This window comes from Chiroxiphia lanceolata, chromosome 15, assembly GCF_009829145.1.
Source record: "Chiroxiphia lanceolata isolate bChiLan1 chromosome 15, bChiLan1.pri, whole genome shotgun sequence".
NCBI classification, from domain to species: Eukaryota; Metazoa; Chordata; class Aves; order Passeriformes; family Pipridae; genus Chiroxiphia; species Chiroxiphia lanceolata.
This window is the reverse complement of record NC_045651.1, coordinates 8877674-8895902: the sequence shown is the minus strand read 5'-3', so window position 1 is coordinate 8895902 and position 18229 is coordinate 8877674. Positions and strand designations below refer to the sequence as shown.

The window sequence follows — 18229 nt, the reverse complement described above, 5'->3', positions numbered from 1 at the left end:
AGCCGTGTCCAGGAGCCGTGTCCAGGCCCAGGTCCGAGTCCAGGGGGACGAGCGCTGTATGCCCTGACTCCACTCCCGGCATCCCGGAGCGGCGTGCCCGGGGCCGGGCGGGGCACCCCCCGCATCCCCGACCGGTCCTGCCGAGGCACCGCCCGCCGCTCCCCGCAGGGCCCTCTGGGATCTGTAGTTGTCGGCGGCGCCGGCGCATCGCGGCCGCCTCATCCCTCCATCCCGGCGCTCTGCGGGGCCATGGCCGCCCGCTCCCTGCGGCGCTTCGGGACCCTCCTGCCGGTCTGCGGCTCGGCGAGGCAGGGCAGGTACGTGGGGCGGAGTGGGGCGGAATGGGGCGGGCTGGGGGGGACCCGAGGGGTCCCGCTCCCGTGGAGGGCTCGGGGCGAGACGTGGCAGCGCCGCGGGGCCGGGCCCGGGCAGGCGCTGCGCCGGGGGCGGGAGCGGACCCGGACCCAGACTCAGACCCGGATCTGGTTTCGGACCCGGACCCGGACCCGCATCCGCACCCGCACCCGCACCCAGACCCCGCCGCTCGAGCATCATCCCCCGGGAGGTCCCCGCATCACCGCCCGGACCCACACGCTGCCGACCCCCGGCTACTCAGCAGGGCCTGGAGTAAAATTAGGCTCCAATAACCGAGTTCTTTCCTGGAAAAATATGACTTTTTGAGTAAAAAAAAATTAATTTTCAAGGAAGAAGGTTTCCGTGCTCGCCGAGTCACGTTGTGTGGTGGTTTCCTGCCACTGCGCGTGGTTTCTGTGTCTCGCCCATCCGAACCATTTATTCATGAACTACATGTTTAATGCGCTCCCTGGTTTTTATTTTTGGTGGTGAGGCAGCACCCGTGCTATCAACGTGTTCTGGGTGGTCACAGGAAGAGAATCCATTTAATTGTGTCAATATTTAGGCAGAAAAACAGTGCCCGGTCATGTTTTTGGACGTCATGGTATATGGCTTATTAGAGGGAAATCCATAATGGTGCTTTGGGTATTTGGGTGAAATGTGGACAGGCAAAAAGGAAAAAAGTCAAAATGCTTATTAGATTTTTTTTCTTCAGAAAAGAAACACCACCAAAAGACCACTTAAATGCAATAACATAATTCTACAGCGTGTAATAGAAGTAAATGTGTTTGGGGCTAAATGGAAAGATGTGTGTCAGGAAATTCTGCCTCTTTCATGTTCCGTCATATGTGTGAAAACTGCTTTGCCCCTCCTAAAATGTGCACCGAGTGTGAAATAGGTGACTGATGGAGCTCAACAGGCTTCTGTTGTGGAGGATCCTGGGACGTGCTGTTGATGTGAAGCTTCTCTTTGTACACAAAATTCTTTGTGGCCCTGCCTGGGTCGCTCCCAATGGGAACAGCTCCATCAGCAAGGCAGGGGTGGTGGGGCCCAGGCTCCCAACTTGGGACTCCTTACCCTGGACTGGCTTAGGGAGCCTCCTGCCCAATTTACAGCCATCCTGTGTGGAGGTGCACTGCAAAAGCTTGTTCTCCAGCTTTATTGAAGAAGAATCCACATAGTGTTATAGAATCAGAGAATATCCTGAGTTGCAAGGGACCCACAGGGATCATTGAGTCCAACTCCTAGCTCTGCAGAGGACACCCCAACAATCCCACCATGTGCCCAAGAGCATTGCCCAAACACTCCTTGAGCTCTGGCAGCCTTGGGGCCGTGACCACTGCCCTGGGGAGCCTGTTCAGTGCCCAACCACCCTCTGGGGGGAAGAACCTTTTCCTGATATCCAACCTAACCCTTCCCTGTGTCAACAGCTCCAGCTGTTCCCTTGGGTCCTGTTGCTGGTCACAGAGAGCAGATATAGGTGAGGAAGCTGCAGACAGTGGTGAGGTCTCCACTCAGTCTCCTCTTCTCCAGCTGAACAAGCCAAGTACCCTCAGTCGCTCCTCATGTGGCCCCTCCAGACCCTTCACCATCTTCATGTCCCTCCTTTGGATGCTCTCTAGCAGCTTTAGATCTTTCTTACCTTGTGGGGCCCAAAACTGCCCCCAGGACTCTGAGGCCACCCCAGTGCAGAGCAGAGCAAGACAATCCCTGCTTGACTGGGTTAGTCTTTGGTATCACTCCCTGATGAAACAGAGCAAAGGAATTGGGAGTAATTAGATTTCCTTCCAAAGCAAGCTCATCAGAGAAGAAACACTGATGCAGATGTTTCTGTGTGTCTCAGCAGTTGTGTGCTTTGTCATGCTGATTTGGGAGGAGGAAGGAGTGTTTTAGGAGGGGTGGGGAAGGACCCTTGCATTTAGAGGGAGCATGACAGTCACTTTGGGATGTTCGGGAATGGTGCTATCCTGCCTGTGCTCCAGAAGGAGGTGATACTATTGTATATCTGACCAGAGACCTGTTCTCATCATTTAAATTCTAATCTTTATAACCAAGTGGCTTAAACCATATGGCTGCAATCAACTTCTCTGCTACATCTGATCTGTTTGGCTTTCTGTGACATCCCTTTGTAAATCTTTTGGTATCACCAGCTTACTTGTGTAACCCCTTCACACGCCCTGAGACTTCCACGTGTCTGTCACTTAAGGATGTGTCAACTTCCTCCCGTGGGATTTCTGCCTACTTTTAGGGCAGCTGTGATCAAGGCAGTGTTTAGGAGATGGAGCAGAGTCAGTGGACAGGCTGTAAATAGCACTTGCCCTTTTCTGTGGAGTATTTTTTTTCATCCTGAAGGAAGAAGTAAATTGAGTGGCATTTTCAGTCCTCCATAAGAATCCTTCCTAGGAACTCCCTTTGGAGCCAGTCTGTGGCTCTGGTTTCTTGCCTACAACTTTTAAGGCAGGCTCATCTGAGCAGCATGTGATACCCGGGGCATGTCCCTGCACGGGGGAGTGTTCTCTAAGTTGGTTTCACAGGCTGGAGAGAGGAGTCCATGCAGGGAGCTCCCTGCTCCACGTAGGCAAGTCCCTGGAGCTGAGGCACCGGCTCATCCGTGCCCCTCTCCTCCTACGCTCCAAAACACACCCATTCCTGTAGAGTAACTCTCTTACAGAAGAAAATGTCTCACCAAGCTTTGCTTCTTGGGTGCAAAAGAGTTAACTGAGTTGCACAGCCTATTTTTAAGACACCAGAGTCTAATCTGTGAGAGGCCCAGCAAGATTTCTCAGCTGCATTTCAGGTTGCTTGGTTCATCTGTGGCGTGGCTGATTTCCTTCCCTGCAGCTCTTTAAATGAAACGTGAGACATTTCGTAAAGGACAAAGCTTGTAGTTGGTGCTTAGTGTGGACACACCTTTATGTGCAAAGAAAGCTTCACAGATTGATTGTGAAGGCTTGGTGAAGGGGGTCCTGCTCTCTCCTCCCCTCCAGTCTAGTCTGCTTTTTGTAAATTTGAGGAACTGTTGTGTTAATCAGTCAACAAAGTAAGTTGACAAGCATTTTAAAAATCATTCAAGATGGAGTCTTGTGCCCCAAACAGATCTATCTGCAGCCAGGGATAAAATGTGGGGGTTTTTTCCTGTGTTAGCATTCCTGGAGCCCACAATAGCTGGGCAGCTTTTTGAAAGGAGCCCTGGGACAGCCCCTCACCTGGTTTTTTAGAGTAGTCTGAGGAAGGTCCTATCCTAGAGCAAGTGTAAGTAGCAGAAGCACTTTCAAACTTGTATTTGGCAAGTAATTTGTTGAAAAGGAGTGAGTGGTTTAACATAGAGATCATATTTTAAGTACCCACTTCATAAAAAATGCGTATGCAAATGTCTTCAGGTGGGAAAAGGAAGTTTGTCATTAGTGTTGTGGGACTTTCAACAACCTGGTGTTAAAGACTAAATGAGGGAGCATCTGGGCTGCTAAACACTGGGTGGTAGGAGGTGCTTGGTGGTCTTTGGGCAGATACAGATCTCTTGAATTGTGCTTTGGTCCTATAGATGAGCCAGTCTGAACCACTTGCCTGCCACCCAAAGGGGGACACCTCATCCGTTCCCCACATCTCACCAGGCTTCACGTGTTTGTCTCCTCTGGTATTGGCACTTGCACTCGTCTATCTGATCTGTCAGCAAACCTATTCAGGGACACAGAGAGAAAAGTCTTTTTGTTCTGTAGGGTTAGTTTTCATCTGGTTTAACTCCCTGAAACTTAATTCTGCTCAACTCCAGTACTGGAATAAGAGGAGCAAATTGTAAGCTCAGCTGGACTGCTGAACAACACTAAAGTCTCTTGGTTTGATAGACCCCAAAATAAACTGTGCACTTCTGTTACACCATGCATGAGCAATATAGCCTTGCTAAAATGTAAAAAAGCTTAATGGAACAGGCCTGGTAGTGTGAACTCAGCTGTATCGATTCTGGGACCTAACTTAGTGTCTCTGTGTGGTGTGGAACTGTGCTGTATAACCACAGGGGTGGAGTCAGTGCCAGTGCAGGGATTTCTGGGCTTTGCTGAATTTCACAGACTGGATGTGCATTTAATGTTTGCAAAACATTGTATACAGGGGCTATAGGACATTGCATAAAGAGGATGTTGAAAGCCCTGCTGAGAGGAAGAGCTCAGGTGTTCCCAAAAAAGGAGACACCCTTGTAAAGTGTATGCTGAAATGTTTCCTGAGTGGAGGTGCTTTGGCAATAAATTGTACTTTGTTCTGCAGACTCTTCCTAGTGTAAGGTGTGAGAGGGAGGCGTGGCTGAGGATTTGGCCTCATGCTGGCAGGAATGGGCCCTGTCTAGGTCAGTTTGTAAAAGCAAGTGTAGTAGGAGGGAGAGTGAAACAGAATCAAGGAATCACAGAATCATTTAGGTTGAAAAAGATCCAAGAGGTGGTGGAGTCCCCATCCCTGGAGGTGTTCAGGGAATGACTGGATGTGGCACTCAGTGCTCTGGTCTGGTTGACAAGGTGGGGATCAGTCACAGGTTGGATTCGATGACCTTGGAGGTCTTTTCCAACCTCAGTGATTCTGTGAAAATCTAACTCTTTTCAAGGTATGCCAGAGAAGTGGTGTACAGCCTCTGTAGTGCCATGTGAGTCTACAATAAAAGAATTTAAAAACACCAGTCTCTTTGTGTTTCTGTGCTAATTGTCTGTATTTGCTGAAAAGAGCTAAAATTGTGTCTAGAATCCTATGTATCTTCTTTAAGAGAGCCTGTTTTTAGTACCGACACTAAACTAGAATTCTCAATGACCCTGATGATATTAACTTTCCTTCTTTGTCACTAGTTTGCATTTCAGAGGGTCCCCCTGTGTTTTCAGCACTGCAGCTCAGCAGAGAAGTACAGGAGATGAGTGTGGCCCAGAAGATCCCCATGACGAGCCCAAGCATCCCCTTTCTGACTGTGCCTTGGAGCACAAAGCCATCAAATTGGAAGAACAAGTCCGAGATTTGACTGTGAGTGTGGTGCTGGTGGCACCATGATGTCTTTGGTTCAGTCCCCTTGACTTGGTCTGTCTTTCAGCCCTGGACTTCTCCATAAATGCTGTAACACACACAAACAGTGTTGCTGTGCTGTGGCAGCCTTCAGAGCAGCTGTGCTCTGAGCGTGAGAGGGGGAAACTCCAGTCTGCATTCCCCAAAAACACCATCTGTCAGTAGTACCAGCAGCAGGACACTGACAGCACAATCCTGGCAGGCAAGGCTGTGTGTTGGAGCTGGTCTGGTCAGTTCTTTCACAGCACTGTACAGAGCCAGGGGCAGTACTTTTGTGCTGATCAGGATTGTGTATTGTCATAGAACCACAGAATATCCTGAGTTGGAAGGGACCCACAGGAATCATCCAAGTCCCACTCCTGGCACTGGACACCCCAACAATCCCACCGTGTGCCTGGGAGTGTTGTCCAAACATTCCTTGAGTTCTGGCAGCCTTGGGGCCGTGACCACTGCCCTGGGGAGACTGTTCAGTGCTTAACCACCCTTTGGGGGAAGAACCTTTTCCTAATATCCAACCTAACTCTGCCCTGACACAGCTCCAGCCGCTCCCTCAGGTCCTGTCGTGGGTCACACAGAGCAGAGATCGGAGCTGCCCCTCGTGAGGAAGCTGCAAACCCTGGTGAGGTCTGACCTCAGTCTCCTCCAGCTGAACAAGCCCAGTGCCCTCAACTGCTCCTCACGTGGTCCCTCTATACCCTTCACCATTTTCATGTCCTTCCTTTGGATGCTCTCTAACAGCTTTGTGTCCCACTGGGTCCAGATTGTCCAAGAAGGAATGTCCTTTTCAGTGACAGTGATGTGAGGGAAATAGTAGGGATCACATTACGTATTGAAGAGCACATGTGACTAAGGAGAGAATTAAATACTGCTTCACTGGGCAATTCTTGACATAATCACCCTGAGAATCCTGCACTGAGTGATAAATCATGTGGTCATCGATCTGTGGCTGAGACCATCAGCTGCCTGCTGCAGAAAAAGGTGTCTCAATAGCCACAGTGAGTCACAAAAAAAGCAGCAACCTGAGAGCTGATGTTCAGTTGAATTCAGTCATTCAGTGCCCAGAATACTTCTGGCCTTCGCCTGCATCTTTTGAGGGAGTTGCAGGTTTTGGTTAATCAGTAGAAGGACTTGGGTTTGCATGTTATAAAAATGCAGGAGCCTGGCACAACCTTCTGATGTGACAAGGACTCTTTTTAAAGCATTTCTGAGGGGTTCACCACTGTCAGGAAATGGGTTTTACGTCCTTGTTTGATGTCTCCCCTTGCTGTTGTGGTTACAGGAGCGATACCGGAAAGCTTTGGCAGATTCCGAGAACGTCCGGAGGAGAACACAGAAGTTTGTGGAAGATGCCAAGCTCTTTGGTAAGCAAAAGGGCTGTGTTTACTCCAGTGGCCTGCCTGCCTGAGTGTAAATTGCTGATCAACAGCTTTTCTCTCCCCCAGTCCTGCCCTCCTTTGTTCATTGTGAAGTCTGGCATGATGTTTGGCCTGGGCTCTTGGTGTCTGGGCTTACTCGCTATTTTCTCTGTATGTCCAGCTGTGTCCTGTCTTATCAGGTTTACCTCAGGGACTGTTTTGTGACTATTTAAAAAAAAAATAGGCCCAGTGCAGCTCAGTGTAGTTCTGCTGACTTGGTTGAAATTACAGGCTCGGCTGTATGCTGAGGATTGGCTCCAGCAGGGTGTATTTCACACTCAGCTGTGTCATCAGGTTGTGATCTCCTTTGCTGTATTAACAGCCTCTTCCCTTCTGCTCTAGCTTTTAGGAGGTAGATCCTGCCTGGGACAACAATTGTCAATCCCTGTATCAAATATTTAAAATTTCTAAAAGAAGTATTTTATTGTTGGTGAAATGACCTGAATTTGTGGCTTTGGCAACAGAGGCAGGTGAAGGGGGAAAAAGGTTCTGTTTAATCCTTGGACTCTGTCAGGACCATCTCTGAGAACGAGAAACTGTTTTTCTCCATAATGCATGAATCTCATGGGGTTTATTGGTAGTTAACTCTAGTAGCCTTGAAATTAGAGCTACTGTATTTTCTTACCTTCTACCTGTGGAGCTACAAAATGGCTGATGAGTTTGGGGATAATCAGTGGGATAATTGATATTGAGAGGGGTTTTTTGAGCCACAGTGCTTTTAACTTATAAATAAAATTGGGGATGTACTTTTGAATAGACATGTATTGTTTTTACTTCCCCACATTGTGTTTGTTCCCCGTGGCATTTGTGTGAGCTGCTTGGCAAAACAGTGAAGTCAGTGGGACTGTATGAGAGGGTGCAGAGCAGAGTCCTAAATGACAAGTGTTAGTTGCAAAAAAACTATTTGGAGTGGAATACTAATTTTCTACTTTGTCAGGAATACCCGACATATAGATATCTGTATGTTTATATGTATAGGTGTACATTTCCTGCATATGTCTTGATTTGGAGAGTCCTTAGATTACTATTAATGTTAAAGCTTTGGTTACAGAAGACACCGTCTGCTCTCACTAAATTAACAGTTCAAATCAATTAGCAGCTTTAGAGATGCTTTCCAACTGCTGTGACTTTGTGTCTGTCATTGGTACTGTAGCTCTGTATGTTCTGTAAACTGCCCTCCATTTTCTTAGTGCTTCTTTGTGCCCGTAGGCATCCAGAGTTTCTGCAGGGACCTCGTGGAGGTAGCAGATATCTTGGAGAAGACTGCCGAGAGCGCCGCGGGAGAAGCGGAGCCCAGTAACCCAAACCCAGCCCTGAAGAAGATCTACGAAGGCCTCTCCCTCATAGAGGCCAAGTTGCAAAGTGTGTTTGCCAAGCACGGCCTTCAGAAGATGAACCCTGTTGGTGGCAGATATGACCCCTACGACCACGAGATCGTCTGCCACGTCCCGGCCGAGGGGATGCAGCCGGGCACGATCGCGCTGGTGACGCAGGACGGCTACAAACTGCACGGCCGCACCATCAGACACGCGCTCGTCGGCGTGGCCGTGGAGTCACAGGAGTGACCTGGGCTCCCCCACTGCCGTCTGGGACCTTCCTGAGCTGGGGACCACCCCCCCAGCACTCAGAGCTGCAGCTGCATGTATTTACTTATTTATTGAGCTAGGTTTGTATCGTCTGATGGCTTCTTGATAGTGTGTGCGGTCATTTTGCCATTGATTCGAAGGTACTTGTGTATTTAATAATACTTTCTGGGGTCCATGGAGTAGTAGTAGAAGTCCTGCTATTTGTCAGAAACGTGGCACTGTAGCCCCTTTCTCCTTTGCTCATTTCTCCATTAAGATTTGTATGGGGAAGAGATATGGGAGAGAAAGGGAAATTCCCTGAGAGCTAAGGAATCTTGTCTCCCGGCTCCATCTCTGAGACAGACTCCTGCAGTGGCCTTCAGGGAAGTAACTTCTCTGCCTTGGTTTCCATAGCTATATTAAGGGACTATAATAATACTTACTGACCTACCTCACAGGGATGTGGTGAGGCTTTTCCTTTGTAAAGCACTCGGAAAAGTCCAAAGGGACAAGTATCATTATCAGCTGGTTTTGGTGTCTTCCCTTGTCCCCAGGCCCTCGGATGGGGATGAAGATGATCACTTGAAATGACATTTAGGGGCAGCTTTTTCTTATGTCGCTTCAGGAAAACAATCCTGAATTCATGGAATCTCTGTTGTACAACAGTTGAATAGAGATGAGTGTTTAAAGAGAATTCTGTTGTTAGGTCAGACTAACGTATTAGTATTTCTTCTCCAGGTAAAATTTCACTTTGCCTCCTTGCCCAAAAGTAAAACAGGGAATAGTGATTTGTGTTGGGGGCAAAAAACTGTTCTCAAATCTCTTATTCTCCAACCAAAATGTATATTTTAGAGGAGAGTAATTTCTCTTCCCTGATGGGTATTTGTGCAGCTTTCAAGCATGATAAACTATGTCCTCTTTGTTGCAGCCGCTGGCAAAATGGAGATGTGCCCTTAAGAAGGAAATCTGGACTGCTCTATTTTCTCAGCTCTGCAGTAATGATCCTCAGATAACACTAACTTCCAGTTCCCATTCAGATTCTACTTTTGCGTGGTCACAGTAAATATTAAACCTTTTGGGTTTTGATGCGAGGAGGAAAATCTTCTCTGCTAAAAGTCTCAAGTGCCCTTGAACCAATTTTAGCAGCGGTGACAAGGAAGCAAGAGAAGCAGAAGGCTGAGGAAGCGAAAGCTGACCTCGAGCTGTCCTCTTAGTTGGAGGCACGTTGTTGTCACAGCATATGTATTTCCCAGTGGCCCTATTGCCTGGGAGTCCATTTGTCTCAGCTGAAAGGATGCAGTCACTGAGGAAGATCAGAGTTTTAACCCTTTGCAGAGCAGCAAGCAGTCAAATGACAGAAGAACAGATAAGCCAGCTATGGTGTGCACTACACAAAACCAGGAATGGTTGTTTTCAGGTTGTTTCTGCCTGATTTGTTAATTGCTGCCTTTTGACTTTTTGGAATTGGATCCATGGCACGACAGATCCACTTCCAAAAATGTTTTATTTATAGTGGATGCCATCACTGGTTTGGAAGAAAGCTTGTTCTTCTCCCATTCTTTGCAGGCTTTGGTTGCAAAACCCTTTTGTGGTGGACTTCAAGGTTACTGCAGCTATCAACAGTCTTTCATCTCGGAGACTGTGTGCAGCTAGTGGGTTGTCATTCCAGAAATTTAAGGAAGATGCACATTTCTAACATGCTCCATGCGACCTGTTTTAGTGCCAAGTGTGGAGTGACTTGGTAGTGGATACCTTTTGGAGTGTGGGTTTCTGCCTCTGCATAGTATGTTCTCAGGGTGGTACTTGAGATTTCAACCCTGAAACTACTTCCTGGCAGCATTAGCTCACTTTGAACTAACTTCTTGTTTTAACACATTGTTGGGAATTTCAGAGATAAACAGAACTTCCTGTTCATTGTTTTGCTGGTGTCTGTGCTGACCAGGTCACCAGGGTACGCTGTTTCTCCAGAAAGGCATAGAAAAAATATGAAATGTGGCAATGCAAGTCTTGCTTTTCTCTCTCAAAATTGTCTCCAACCTGTTCTGAGGAAACTCTGTCCTCAGCTGGAAGAAGCAATTGGGTTGTCTGCTGCCTCTTCAGCCTCTGCTATATCAGCTGAGTCTTTTTGCAGTATGAGGAGAGAGCTGGTTATGGAAACTAACTTTGAATGTGAAACTTTAGTTATAAGGAACCAAACAAAACAAAGGCATTTTACACAACAGGTAGGTTTCAGTCATAGAAAGGCTGCAGCTTACTTGAGACAGATTTAAAAGTAGTGTGTGACCAGAAGTGATGGGATCCAGATCTTCCTTAAACTCATCCATGAAACCACTAGACTCTGAAATTATTCTGCAGCTACTCTGTCCAACGTGGGACTGTTTGCAAATCCTGCCTGTCTCCTCAGCCAGTACCCATCCATTTTTGCCTTAAAGAAATATCCTAAAATGCACTCCAGACCTTCTGTCTGTACTAAGAGAATATTGATTCAGCTTGTGTATCTGGGATCCACTTTCACCAAGGCACTGTTGTGTGGTGGAGCAGGAATCTGAGGGATCCAGTTCCTGTGCAGTCTTTCCCGCCCTCACAGAAGCCCTGTTTAATTTTGGGCAAGCTATTTTCCCAGTTGAACCTATGGAACTTGTACAGGATCCTATCTGGCTTTTATGATACCCATTGCTGAGAGACTCTTTCACAGATATTACCAAAGAGATAAATCCTGTAGCTGTTGTTGGTCCTAGTTTCTACTTCCTTTGGATGGTGAAGTGAAAATGAAATAACCAAACCCGGATTCCATCACAGAATCCAGATTTCCTAGGCAAAATTTGATTCTCTTGCCTTTCAAGCACACTTAATGATCTCTTCTGTCATGGATGAGACTGTGTAAGGGTGGGTGTAAGAATTTCTCCTCTGTAGGTCGTTGCTGCCTTGTCTGCCCTGTTTGTGTAACTCTTGCAGAGAGGAGATTGACGCATGAGCTGCTTCTCTCTGGTCACTTTATCCAATGACTGACTGTTTAATAAAACACAGGAATACATTAGCAGGGAGAGAATATCAGAGGAGAGAAAGTGTCATGTTCTTCTTAGCAATTTCTGCTTAGTTTGCCCAGCCACGAAGAGCTGGAGCTGGGAATGCAGACTACTAGACAAGATGTGGTGGTTTGTGGACCTGCATTTCCACCCTTGGGAAGTGGGCAGCCACCCTGAATATGGGCATTTGCCACCTTCTGTGGCCTTGCCATGCCCTGTCGGCAGGACCTGTTTGAGTGGATCCCCTGGACAAGTCTCCAGCGCCACTGTCATGATCATGGCAATGTCTCAACTGACCAGAAGCAGTGCAGAATGTGAATGTCACTTCGTGAACCTTGACTTCTCAGTGCTTCAGCAGCAGAGCTTCTGTTGAAAGAGCTGTGATCAGTCAATAGCTATTAGCAGTCCCTTAATTAAAAGAAAAAAAAAAAGTATTTAAGTTTTATATTGTGAATATTGTAGTATTTTTTTATTTTAAAACTTTAGGTGTTTTGATATTACTTGCAAAGTCAAATGAACAAAGCGTTGCTAATCTCCAAAAATCTAAATCCATTTAGTTGGTGGGAAACCTGTAAATACTGTATTTTTTTTGTGTATTTCTGTGCTCTTTTTTTACCCAAAGGTTCTGGCTGTATGAAAGACAGAGACCGACACGTGGGAGAGGTGCAAGTAGTTGACAACAACATTTGAGTTAATGTTGGAAAGGGCTGATTTCCTTTAGATGTCCAGATACTGTCCATTTGCAAATAAAACAAAGGAATTGCAGTTGCTTCTCTTTCCTTTTTCCCTGTCCCAAACTGCTGCTAGTTCCAACTCCAACCATCTGGGACTGCGCACTGGAAGGTTTCTCTCTATTCCTGATCCAGTTGTGATAAGGGCTGTGGTCCATGGCAGCACTTAGAATCATAGAATGGTTTGGGTTGGAAGGGACCTTAAAGATCATCTCCTTCCACCCCCCCACCATGTTCAGGGACACCTTCCACTAGAGCAGGTTGCTCCAAGCCCTGTCCAACCTGGCCTTGGACACTTCCAGGGATGGGACAGCCACAGTTTCTCTGGGCAACCTGTGCCAGGGCCTCACCACCCTCACAACCAAGAATTTCTTTATAATATCTAATCTAAGCCTACTCTCAGTTTGAAGCCATTACTCACTATAGTCCGCAATGAAGAGCTCCTCTCTGGGGGGATTTGTTGGAGAAAAGAAGAGGCTTTCTCTGTGGGGTGTAACAGATCACATTCTCCCTTCCTGCATCCTCTGCAAAATAACTGGGCCTCAATTCCTGGCTTTGCCTTGAAAGTTGGTGCCATGTGGGTGGGTCTTGTTCTCCCAGAGCTTTGAATGCCCCTGGGCACTTCTCACTAGTACAAAAGCATCTGCAAAAGACCATTTACAAATGGCCTTTAGGAGGTGAGATCTGTATTTCTGTGCCAGCAAAGTCAGATGTGATGCAGAGGTGATGTCCCATTATAGGGCCTTTTCTTCATTCTGCCTGAAATGCTCAGTGTTCTCCATGATGGCATTGCTTGTTGCAACCAGACTGGACCAGGAAATCCTGCTGCTGTGTTAGGTAATTTCTGGCTCTGCTGGTTTTTGTCTGCAGCAACAGTGAGAGTTGGGAGTTCTCAAACCACAACCACTGCCATCTGCAGAAAAGCATCACAGCTTGTGAGCGAGGGGCAGAGCATTTTGCTTATGGCACAGTATTCCAGAATGCCTGCAAGCAGGGCATGGGCTGCCATGAGAGGGAGGGGATTGGGAGCAGTGCTGACCCGGCTCCTCAGAGCCCTGCTGTGTGCACAGCAGATTTCTTGTCGCCCACAGCCATGGTGAAATCAGGCTGCTTAAGTAAGAGCTTGTTAAAACCTGAGGCATGCTGCAAAGACATTTGTGTGTTGTGTTTTAAGCTGCTTTGGGAGCATCATCTCCCCATCCTGGTGGGTCAATTCTGCCAGTTGTAACGACTCAGGTGAGCTGAGCAATGGTAGTTTCTGTCTCTGCTCCCCCAAAATGTTCATGCTCGAGTTTCAGGGTTGTATGTGTTCCCCCATGCAGGAACTCTGAAGTGGTTCCTGGCTGGGAAAAAGAGGGGGCCTGTGCTTGTGTTGCACTTTCCTGAGACAAAGTTCAGGTGGTGTATTCTCAAACAAAATTTTGTTCCTTAGTAGGGAGCCAACTCTGGGCTACAGTAGGCTCTGGGTTTGTGATTACATGTCCAACCTGTTCTGGAGTTTTTGCTCAGCCTTTGCTATCCTTTGAAATCTGAGTAGCAGCAGGCTCCTGTGGGATCCCCTTGGCACAAGCTGCTTGCTGTCAGGCTCATTGTTTTGCCCAGGGCAGAAAGTACAAGCAAAAGCTTGAAATGCCCTTGCTGATGCATGAGCCATGCAGGCTCCAGCCTGCTCCGGGTACTGAGCGCTGTATGCATCCTCCATGTGCAGATGGAGCACATGGAAAACCTGCTCTGGCAGCAGCGTGGCCTAAACACTGCCCTATGCTGTATCCCCAGCACACTGGCATCAGGAGAGAGGTGGTGCCGGGGCAGCTCCTGGGCTTGGGCCCTCGATGGCGAGCGGGATGCTGCCGAGCATCCCGGAGCGTAGGGCAGGGAGGATGCTCGCCGTGGCTTTGCCTGGGGTTGTCCGTGTGCCCCAACCAGCGGTTTGGGATGCGAGGGTCCTCTCTGCCCCTCAGTGCCAGTCTGCCGGGGGGATTAGTCATCCCAAGGCCCGCGGGGATGCCGTGCCCCGCATCCCCCCCTCCTCGGGCACACCGCCGGCCCCGCCTCCGCCGGCCGGGACGGGCTCCGGGCTCCGAGCTCCGGGCTCCGGGCGGGCGGGGCTGGGCGGTGGCGGGGGGCGCGGGGGCCGAGCCTGCGGTGAGGGGCGGGCCGGGGCGGGCGCTGCCGGGCCCCGCTCTCCGCGCCATGGCCCCGCCGCCCGCCGCGCTGCTCCTGCCGGCCCTGGCCGCGCTCCTGGCCGCGCCCGCCGCCGCCCGCGCCGCGCCGCGATCCATCGGTAACGAGGGGAGCGGGGCAATGGCACGGGGTGGGGAGGGGGGCGCCCGGCCCGGGTACCGGCAGCAGCACCGGGCCACCTCCTGCCCGCCTGCCCCGCCGGGGCCGGGAGAGGGGGTTCCGCACCCCTGCGCGGCGGGCGCGGGGCGCGCTGCCCTGCATCCCTGTCCCCGCTGCATCCCTGTCCCCGCTGCATCCCAGCGCATCCCAGCGGCATCCCCGCCCTCGCAGGCGGTGCTGGTCCCTTCCCCCCGCGGCCGGAGAGCACGGCCGGGGGCAGCGGCGGGTCCCCCGGGGCCCTGCTGACCCGGCCCCCTCGCCGCTCTCTGCCCGCAGCCGTGGTGGGCGCCGGGCTGGGGGGCTCGGCCGCCGCTTACTTCCTGCAGCAGCACTTCGGGCCGCAGGTGCAGCTGGACGTGTACGAGGCGGCGGGCGTGGGCGGAAGGCTGGCCACCGTCACCGTCAACAAGCAGCAGTATGAGAGCCGGGGAGCCTCCATCCACGCCCTCAGCCTCCACATGCAGGACTTCGTCAAGATCCTGGGTGAGCATGGGCATCCCAGCACTTGCATGGCCTCCCTCCCTGAGCTGGGGGGCTGCAGGACCCCTGGGCTCTGTGCTTGGGGCAGTGGGGAGGGTTTCTGCCAGTCCCCCCCAACACCCCAGGCATGCGGTGATCCCCCTGCTGTCCGTGCACCCCAGCCCTGTTGTGCCCTGAGGAGAAAGGGATCGGGTAGCCCAGCAGACCATCAGGGTGAGGGGTCTGATGGAGTTAGTGTGGAGGGGGTTGTTCAAAAAATCCCACCAGTTTTTCCCAGTAGGCAGCAGTAACTCCATGGGACGCCCTAATGTACAGGATCCGGCTGGGGTCCCAATGCCCTGGGGTCTCACGCTCCCTGATGCTCCTCCAAGAGCATCTTTACCCATATCCCTGCTGTGGAGGTGTTGGGCACTGACCTTTCCCAGCAGCCAGCCAGCCCCATGGAGCTGTGCGAGCCCAGTGGGGCCGGGGTCCCTCTGCTCCTGGCAGGCCTCAAGCACCGGCGTGAGGTGGCCGGGAAGAGTGCCATATTCAGCGGGGAGCACTTCGTCCTGGAGGAGACCGACTGGTACCTGCTCAACCTCTTCCGGCTCTGGTGGCACTATGGCATCAGTTTCCTGCGCCTGCAGATGTGGGTGGAGGAGGTGATGGAGAAGTTCATGAGGTAGGAGAGCCTGCGGGGCTGGGGAGGCACAGCGGATTTTTCCCAGCGCTGGCACATCACCGGTTGCCCTGTGCTCCTGTCCCCTCCAGGATTTACAAGTACCAGGCTCATGGCTACGCCTTCTCCAGCCTGGAGGAGCTGCTGCGCTCGCTGGGGGGTGATGCCTTCGTCAACATGACGCAGCGCTCGGTGGCCGAGTCCTTGCTGGAGGTGGGGGTCACACAGCGCTTCGTGGACGACGTCATCGCGGCCGTCCTGCGCTCCAGCTACGGCCAGTCCGTGCTGGTGCCCGCCTTCGCAGGTGAAGCCAGGGACCCCTCTCCTCCCTGTGTGACTCTCCTCAGCACCCCCTCTGCGGGCAGGCTGTTGAGCCGCCCTCCTCTTCCTCTTCACAGGAGCCATGTCCCTGGCGGGAGCCCAGGGCAGCACCTGGGCGGTGGAAGGAGGGAATAAGCTGGTGTGTTCAGGTCTGCTGAAGGTGACCAAAGCCAACGTCATCCCAGCCAGGGTGACGGGCATCTCCCTGCACAGCTCGGGTGAGCCTGGGCACGGGTTCTGCTCTGGGTGCCGCCAGCTTGGGTGTGGGTCTGGGTGAGGGTCTGAGTTCACCAAGGCGGGAGGTTGGTGGTGGCAGCATGGAGATGCTGGGACTGGAGGGCATCCTGGTCCTGGTAAGGCATTTGGGCGAGGGTGAAGGGGTCTGTCTGTCTCATCTCCTTGTCTGACCCAGTGAGGACCCTGCAGTGCAGAAGTCAACCCTGAGGTTCCCCTCCCTCCCTCCCTCATGTCCTTCAGGTCTCCCTATGTCACCATCCTTGTTGCAGACTTGCTCCCCCATCGAGCACAAAAGAAGAGTGGGATAGCTGGGATCTGGGAGGTGGGCTGGCCTTCTCTGGAAACTTTCTCCCACAGTCTTGATCAAGTTTTTCTGCTGTCCTAAAGTGTCAGCAACTCATCCATAACCATCAGGTGCTATGGTCGAGCACTAGTGTGTACTGGAAAACCAGTAGCATGGAGGCCGTGCTAGAAAAGAGAGGGCCAGGGCAATACCACTGGAGTCTCAGGGCCACTCCTAACTGTCCACTGTCTCTTTTCAGAGGGGAGAGCCCTGTACCAGGTACACTATGAGACCAGCGAAGGCCAGGGCTCAGCTTTCTACGACATGGTGGTTGTGACGACGCCCCTGCATCCCAGCAGGAGCAACTTTACCTTTGAGAACTTTGAGCCACCCATTGCTGACTTCCCCGGAGCCTTCCAGCCCTCCGTCACCTCCGTGGTGCACGGCTACCTCAACTCCTCCTACTTTGGCTTCCCCGACCCCAAGCTCTTCCCTTTCACCAGCATCCTCACCACCGACACCCCCGACCTCTTCTTCAACGCCATGGATAACATCTGTCCCGTCAACATCTCGGCAGCGTTCCGGCGCAAGCAGCCCCAGGAGGCTGCGGTGTGGCGTGTCCTCTCCCAGCAACCACTGGACAAGCACCAGCTGAAGACCCTCTTCAGGTCCTACTACTCGGTGCAGGTGACAGAGTGGCAGACGTATCCCCGCTACGACGCCGCCAAGTCCCTCCCGCCCATCGTGCTCCATGAAAACCTCTTCTACCTCAGCGGTGTGGAGTGGGTGGCCAGCTCCATGGAGATGATAGCAGTGGCGGCCAAAAACGTGGCCCTGCTGGCTTATAACCGCTGGCATCAGGACCTGGAGAAAATCGACCAGAAGGACTTGATGCACAAGGTGAAGACGGAGCTGTGACGCCCGGAGGGCAGTGGACCAGGAGCTTCGGTGTGGGGCAGCCTGGGGAGTATTTATTGCCTTGGGGAGACCAGGGGTTTGGGGCTGGGGGATAAGGGACAGGCTGTGTCCCAGATGACTGGAATGTGCATCACCTTCAGGAATACAGTTCCTGCCCAGTGTTGCTGTGTCTGTGCCACGTGCCTCAGTTTCCCTGTTCCCCCTCCACAGGCTTTACTGGAGAGGAGCCTGTGCCTTCTCCTGTGAAAAAGGGTCACTGTGCATCTGTGTTTAGGAGGTATCTCAAGGGGGCTTCCAGGGGAGAGGCTGGCTGGCATTGGCAGCAGATGAGGGCATCCTATGAGCTACCTAGCTCCCACTACAGTCCCTCCTGCCTTCCTGGCTTTGCCCCTGTGGAACTCGGTGGTAGGGCTGGCCCTGGCTGGGGCAGGAGGTCCCACAGCCTCTGCCATGCCATGCGTGCATGGAGCTTAACCCTGCTCAGGGGCTTGGTGCCCCGGGAATGGGCTGCAGTGTGGGCTGTCTCAGGTCCTGACGGGTGCTCTCTGTTTCTGGGGGTGTTCAGGCTTCTCTGAGCTCTGGGGGAGACAGAAGAGTCTCGGTGGGAGAAGCTGGGCACCCCGACCCTGGGCGGGCAGGGCAGAGGGGCAGCGTCAAGGGCCGAGACGGGGGCCAGCAATGCACTTTATTGAAGACCTCAGAAACTGCCCAAACCACTGGCCACTCACCCTGGACTGCCTGGCTTGGGGCAGAGGAACTTGTGGGAGGACTGGGGAGAGCTGGGTGCTACCAGAGCTGTTGCACCGATGGAAGGAACGAAGGCAAGTGGGGACTTTGGGAAGGGAGGAGGCCTGATCCTGCCCA

General features: G+C 51.6%; 2 protein-coding genes across 2 annotated transcripts; both read left to right on the top strand.

Moving 5' to 3' along the window:
• Positions 1 to 205: 205 nt before the first annotated feature.
• Positions 206 to 12154, top strand: GRPEL2 (GrpE like 2, mitochondrial). Its single transcript, XM_032703237.1, has 4 exons — positions 206 to 317; positions 5178 to 5346; positions 6665 to 6746; positions 8010 to 12154. Exons 1-4 carry the CDS (start codon positions 250 to 252, stop codon positions 8363 to 8365), a joined length of 675 nt encoding a protein of 224 aa, XP_032559128.1. The 5' UTR covers positions 206 to 249; the 3' UTR covers positions 8366 to 12154.
• Positions 12155 to 14315: 2161 nt separating this feature from the next.
• On the top strand, positions 14316 to 17526 carry PCYOX1L (prenylcysteine oxidase 1 like). Its single transcript, XM_032702893.1, has 6 exons — positions 14316 to 14406; positions 14742 to 14948; positions 15435 to 15609; positions 15699 to 15910; positions 16005 to 16145; positions 16707 to 17526. The coding sequence occupies exons 1-6, from the start codon at positions 14316 to 14318 to the stop codon at positions 17363 to 17365; spliced, it is 1485 nt and encodes a 494-aa protein (XP_032558784.1). The 3' UTR covers positions 17366 to 17526.
• The last annotated feature ends 703 nt before the right edge of the window (positions 17527 to 18229 follow it).

What these genes read in the sequence shown, in the direction of transcription:
- GRPEL2 (XM_032703237.1), top strand. Translation starts at nt 250, where the DNA reads ATGGCCGCCCGCTCCCTGCGGCGCTTCGGGACCCTCCTGCCGGTCTGC. An exon ending in AACAAGTCCGAGATTTGACT is followed by an intron (nt 5,347 to 6,664) that starts GTGAGTGTGGTG and finishes TTGTGGTTACAG; the next exon opens with GAGCGATACCGGAAAGCTTT. An exon ending in GGAAGATGCCAAGCTCTTTG is followed by an intron (nt 6,747 to 8,009) that starts GTAAGCAAAAGG and finishes TTGTGCCCGTAG; the next exon opens with GCATCCAGAGTTTCTGCAGG.
- PCYOX1L (XM_032702893.1), top strand. Translation starts at nt 14,316, where the DNA reads ATGGCCCCGCCGCCCGCCGCGCTGCTCCTGCCGGCCCTGGCCGCGCTC. An exon ending in CGCCGCGCCGCGATCCATCG is followed by an intron (nt 14,407 to 14,741) that starts GTAACGAGGGGA and finishes CTCTGCCCGCAG; the next exon opens with CCGTGGTGGGCGCCGGGCTG. An exon ending in GCTGGTGCCCGCCTTCGCAG is followed by an intron (nt 15,911 to 16,004) that starts GTGAAGCCAGGG and finishes TCCTCTTCACAG; the next exon opens with GAGCCATGTCCCTGGCGGGA.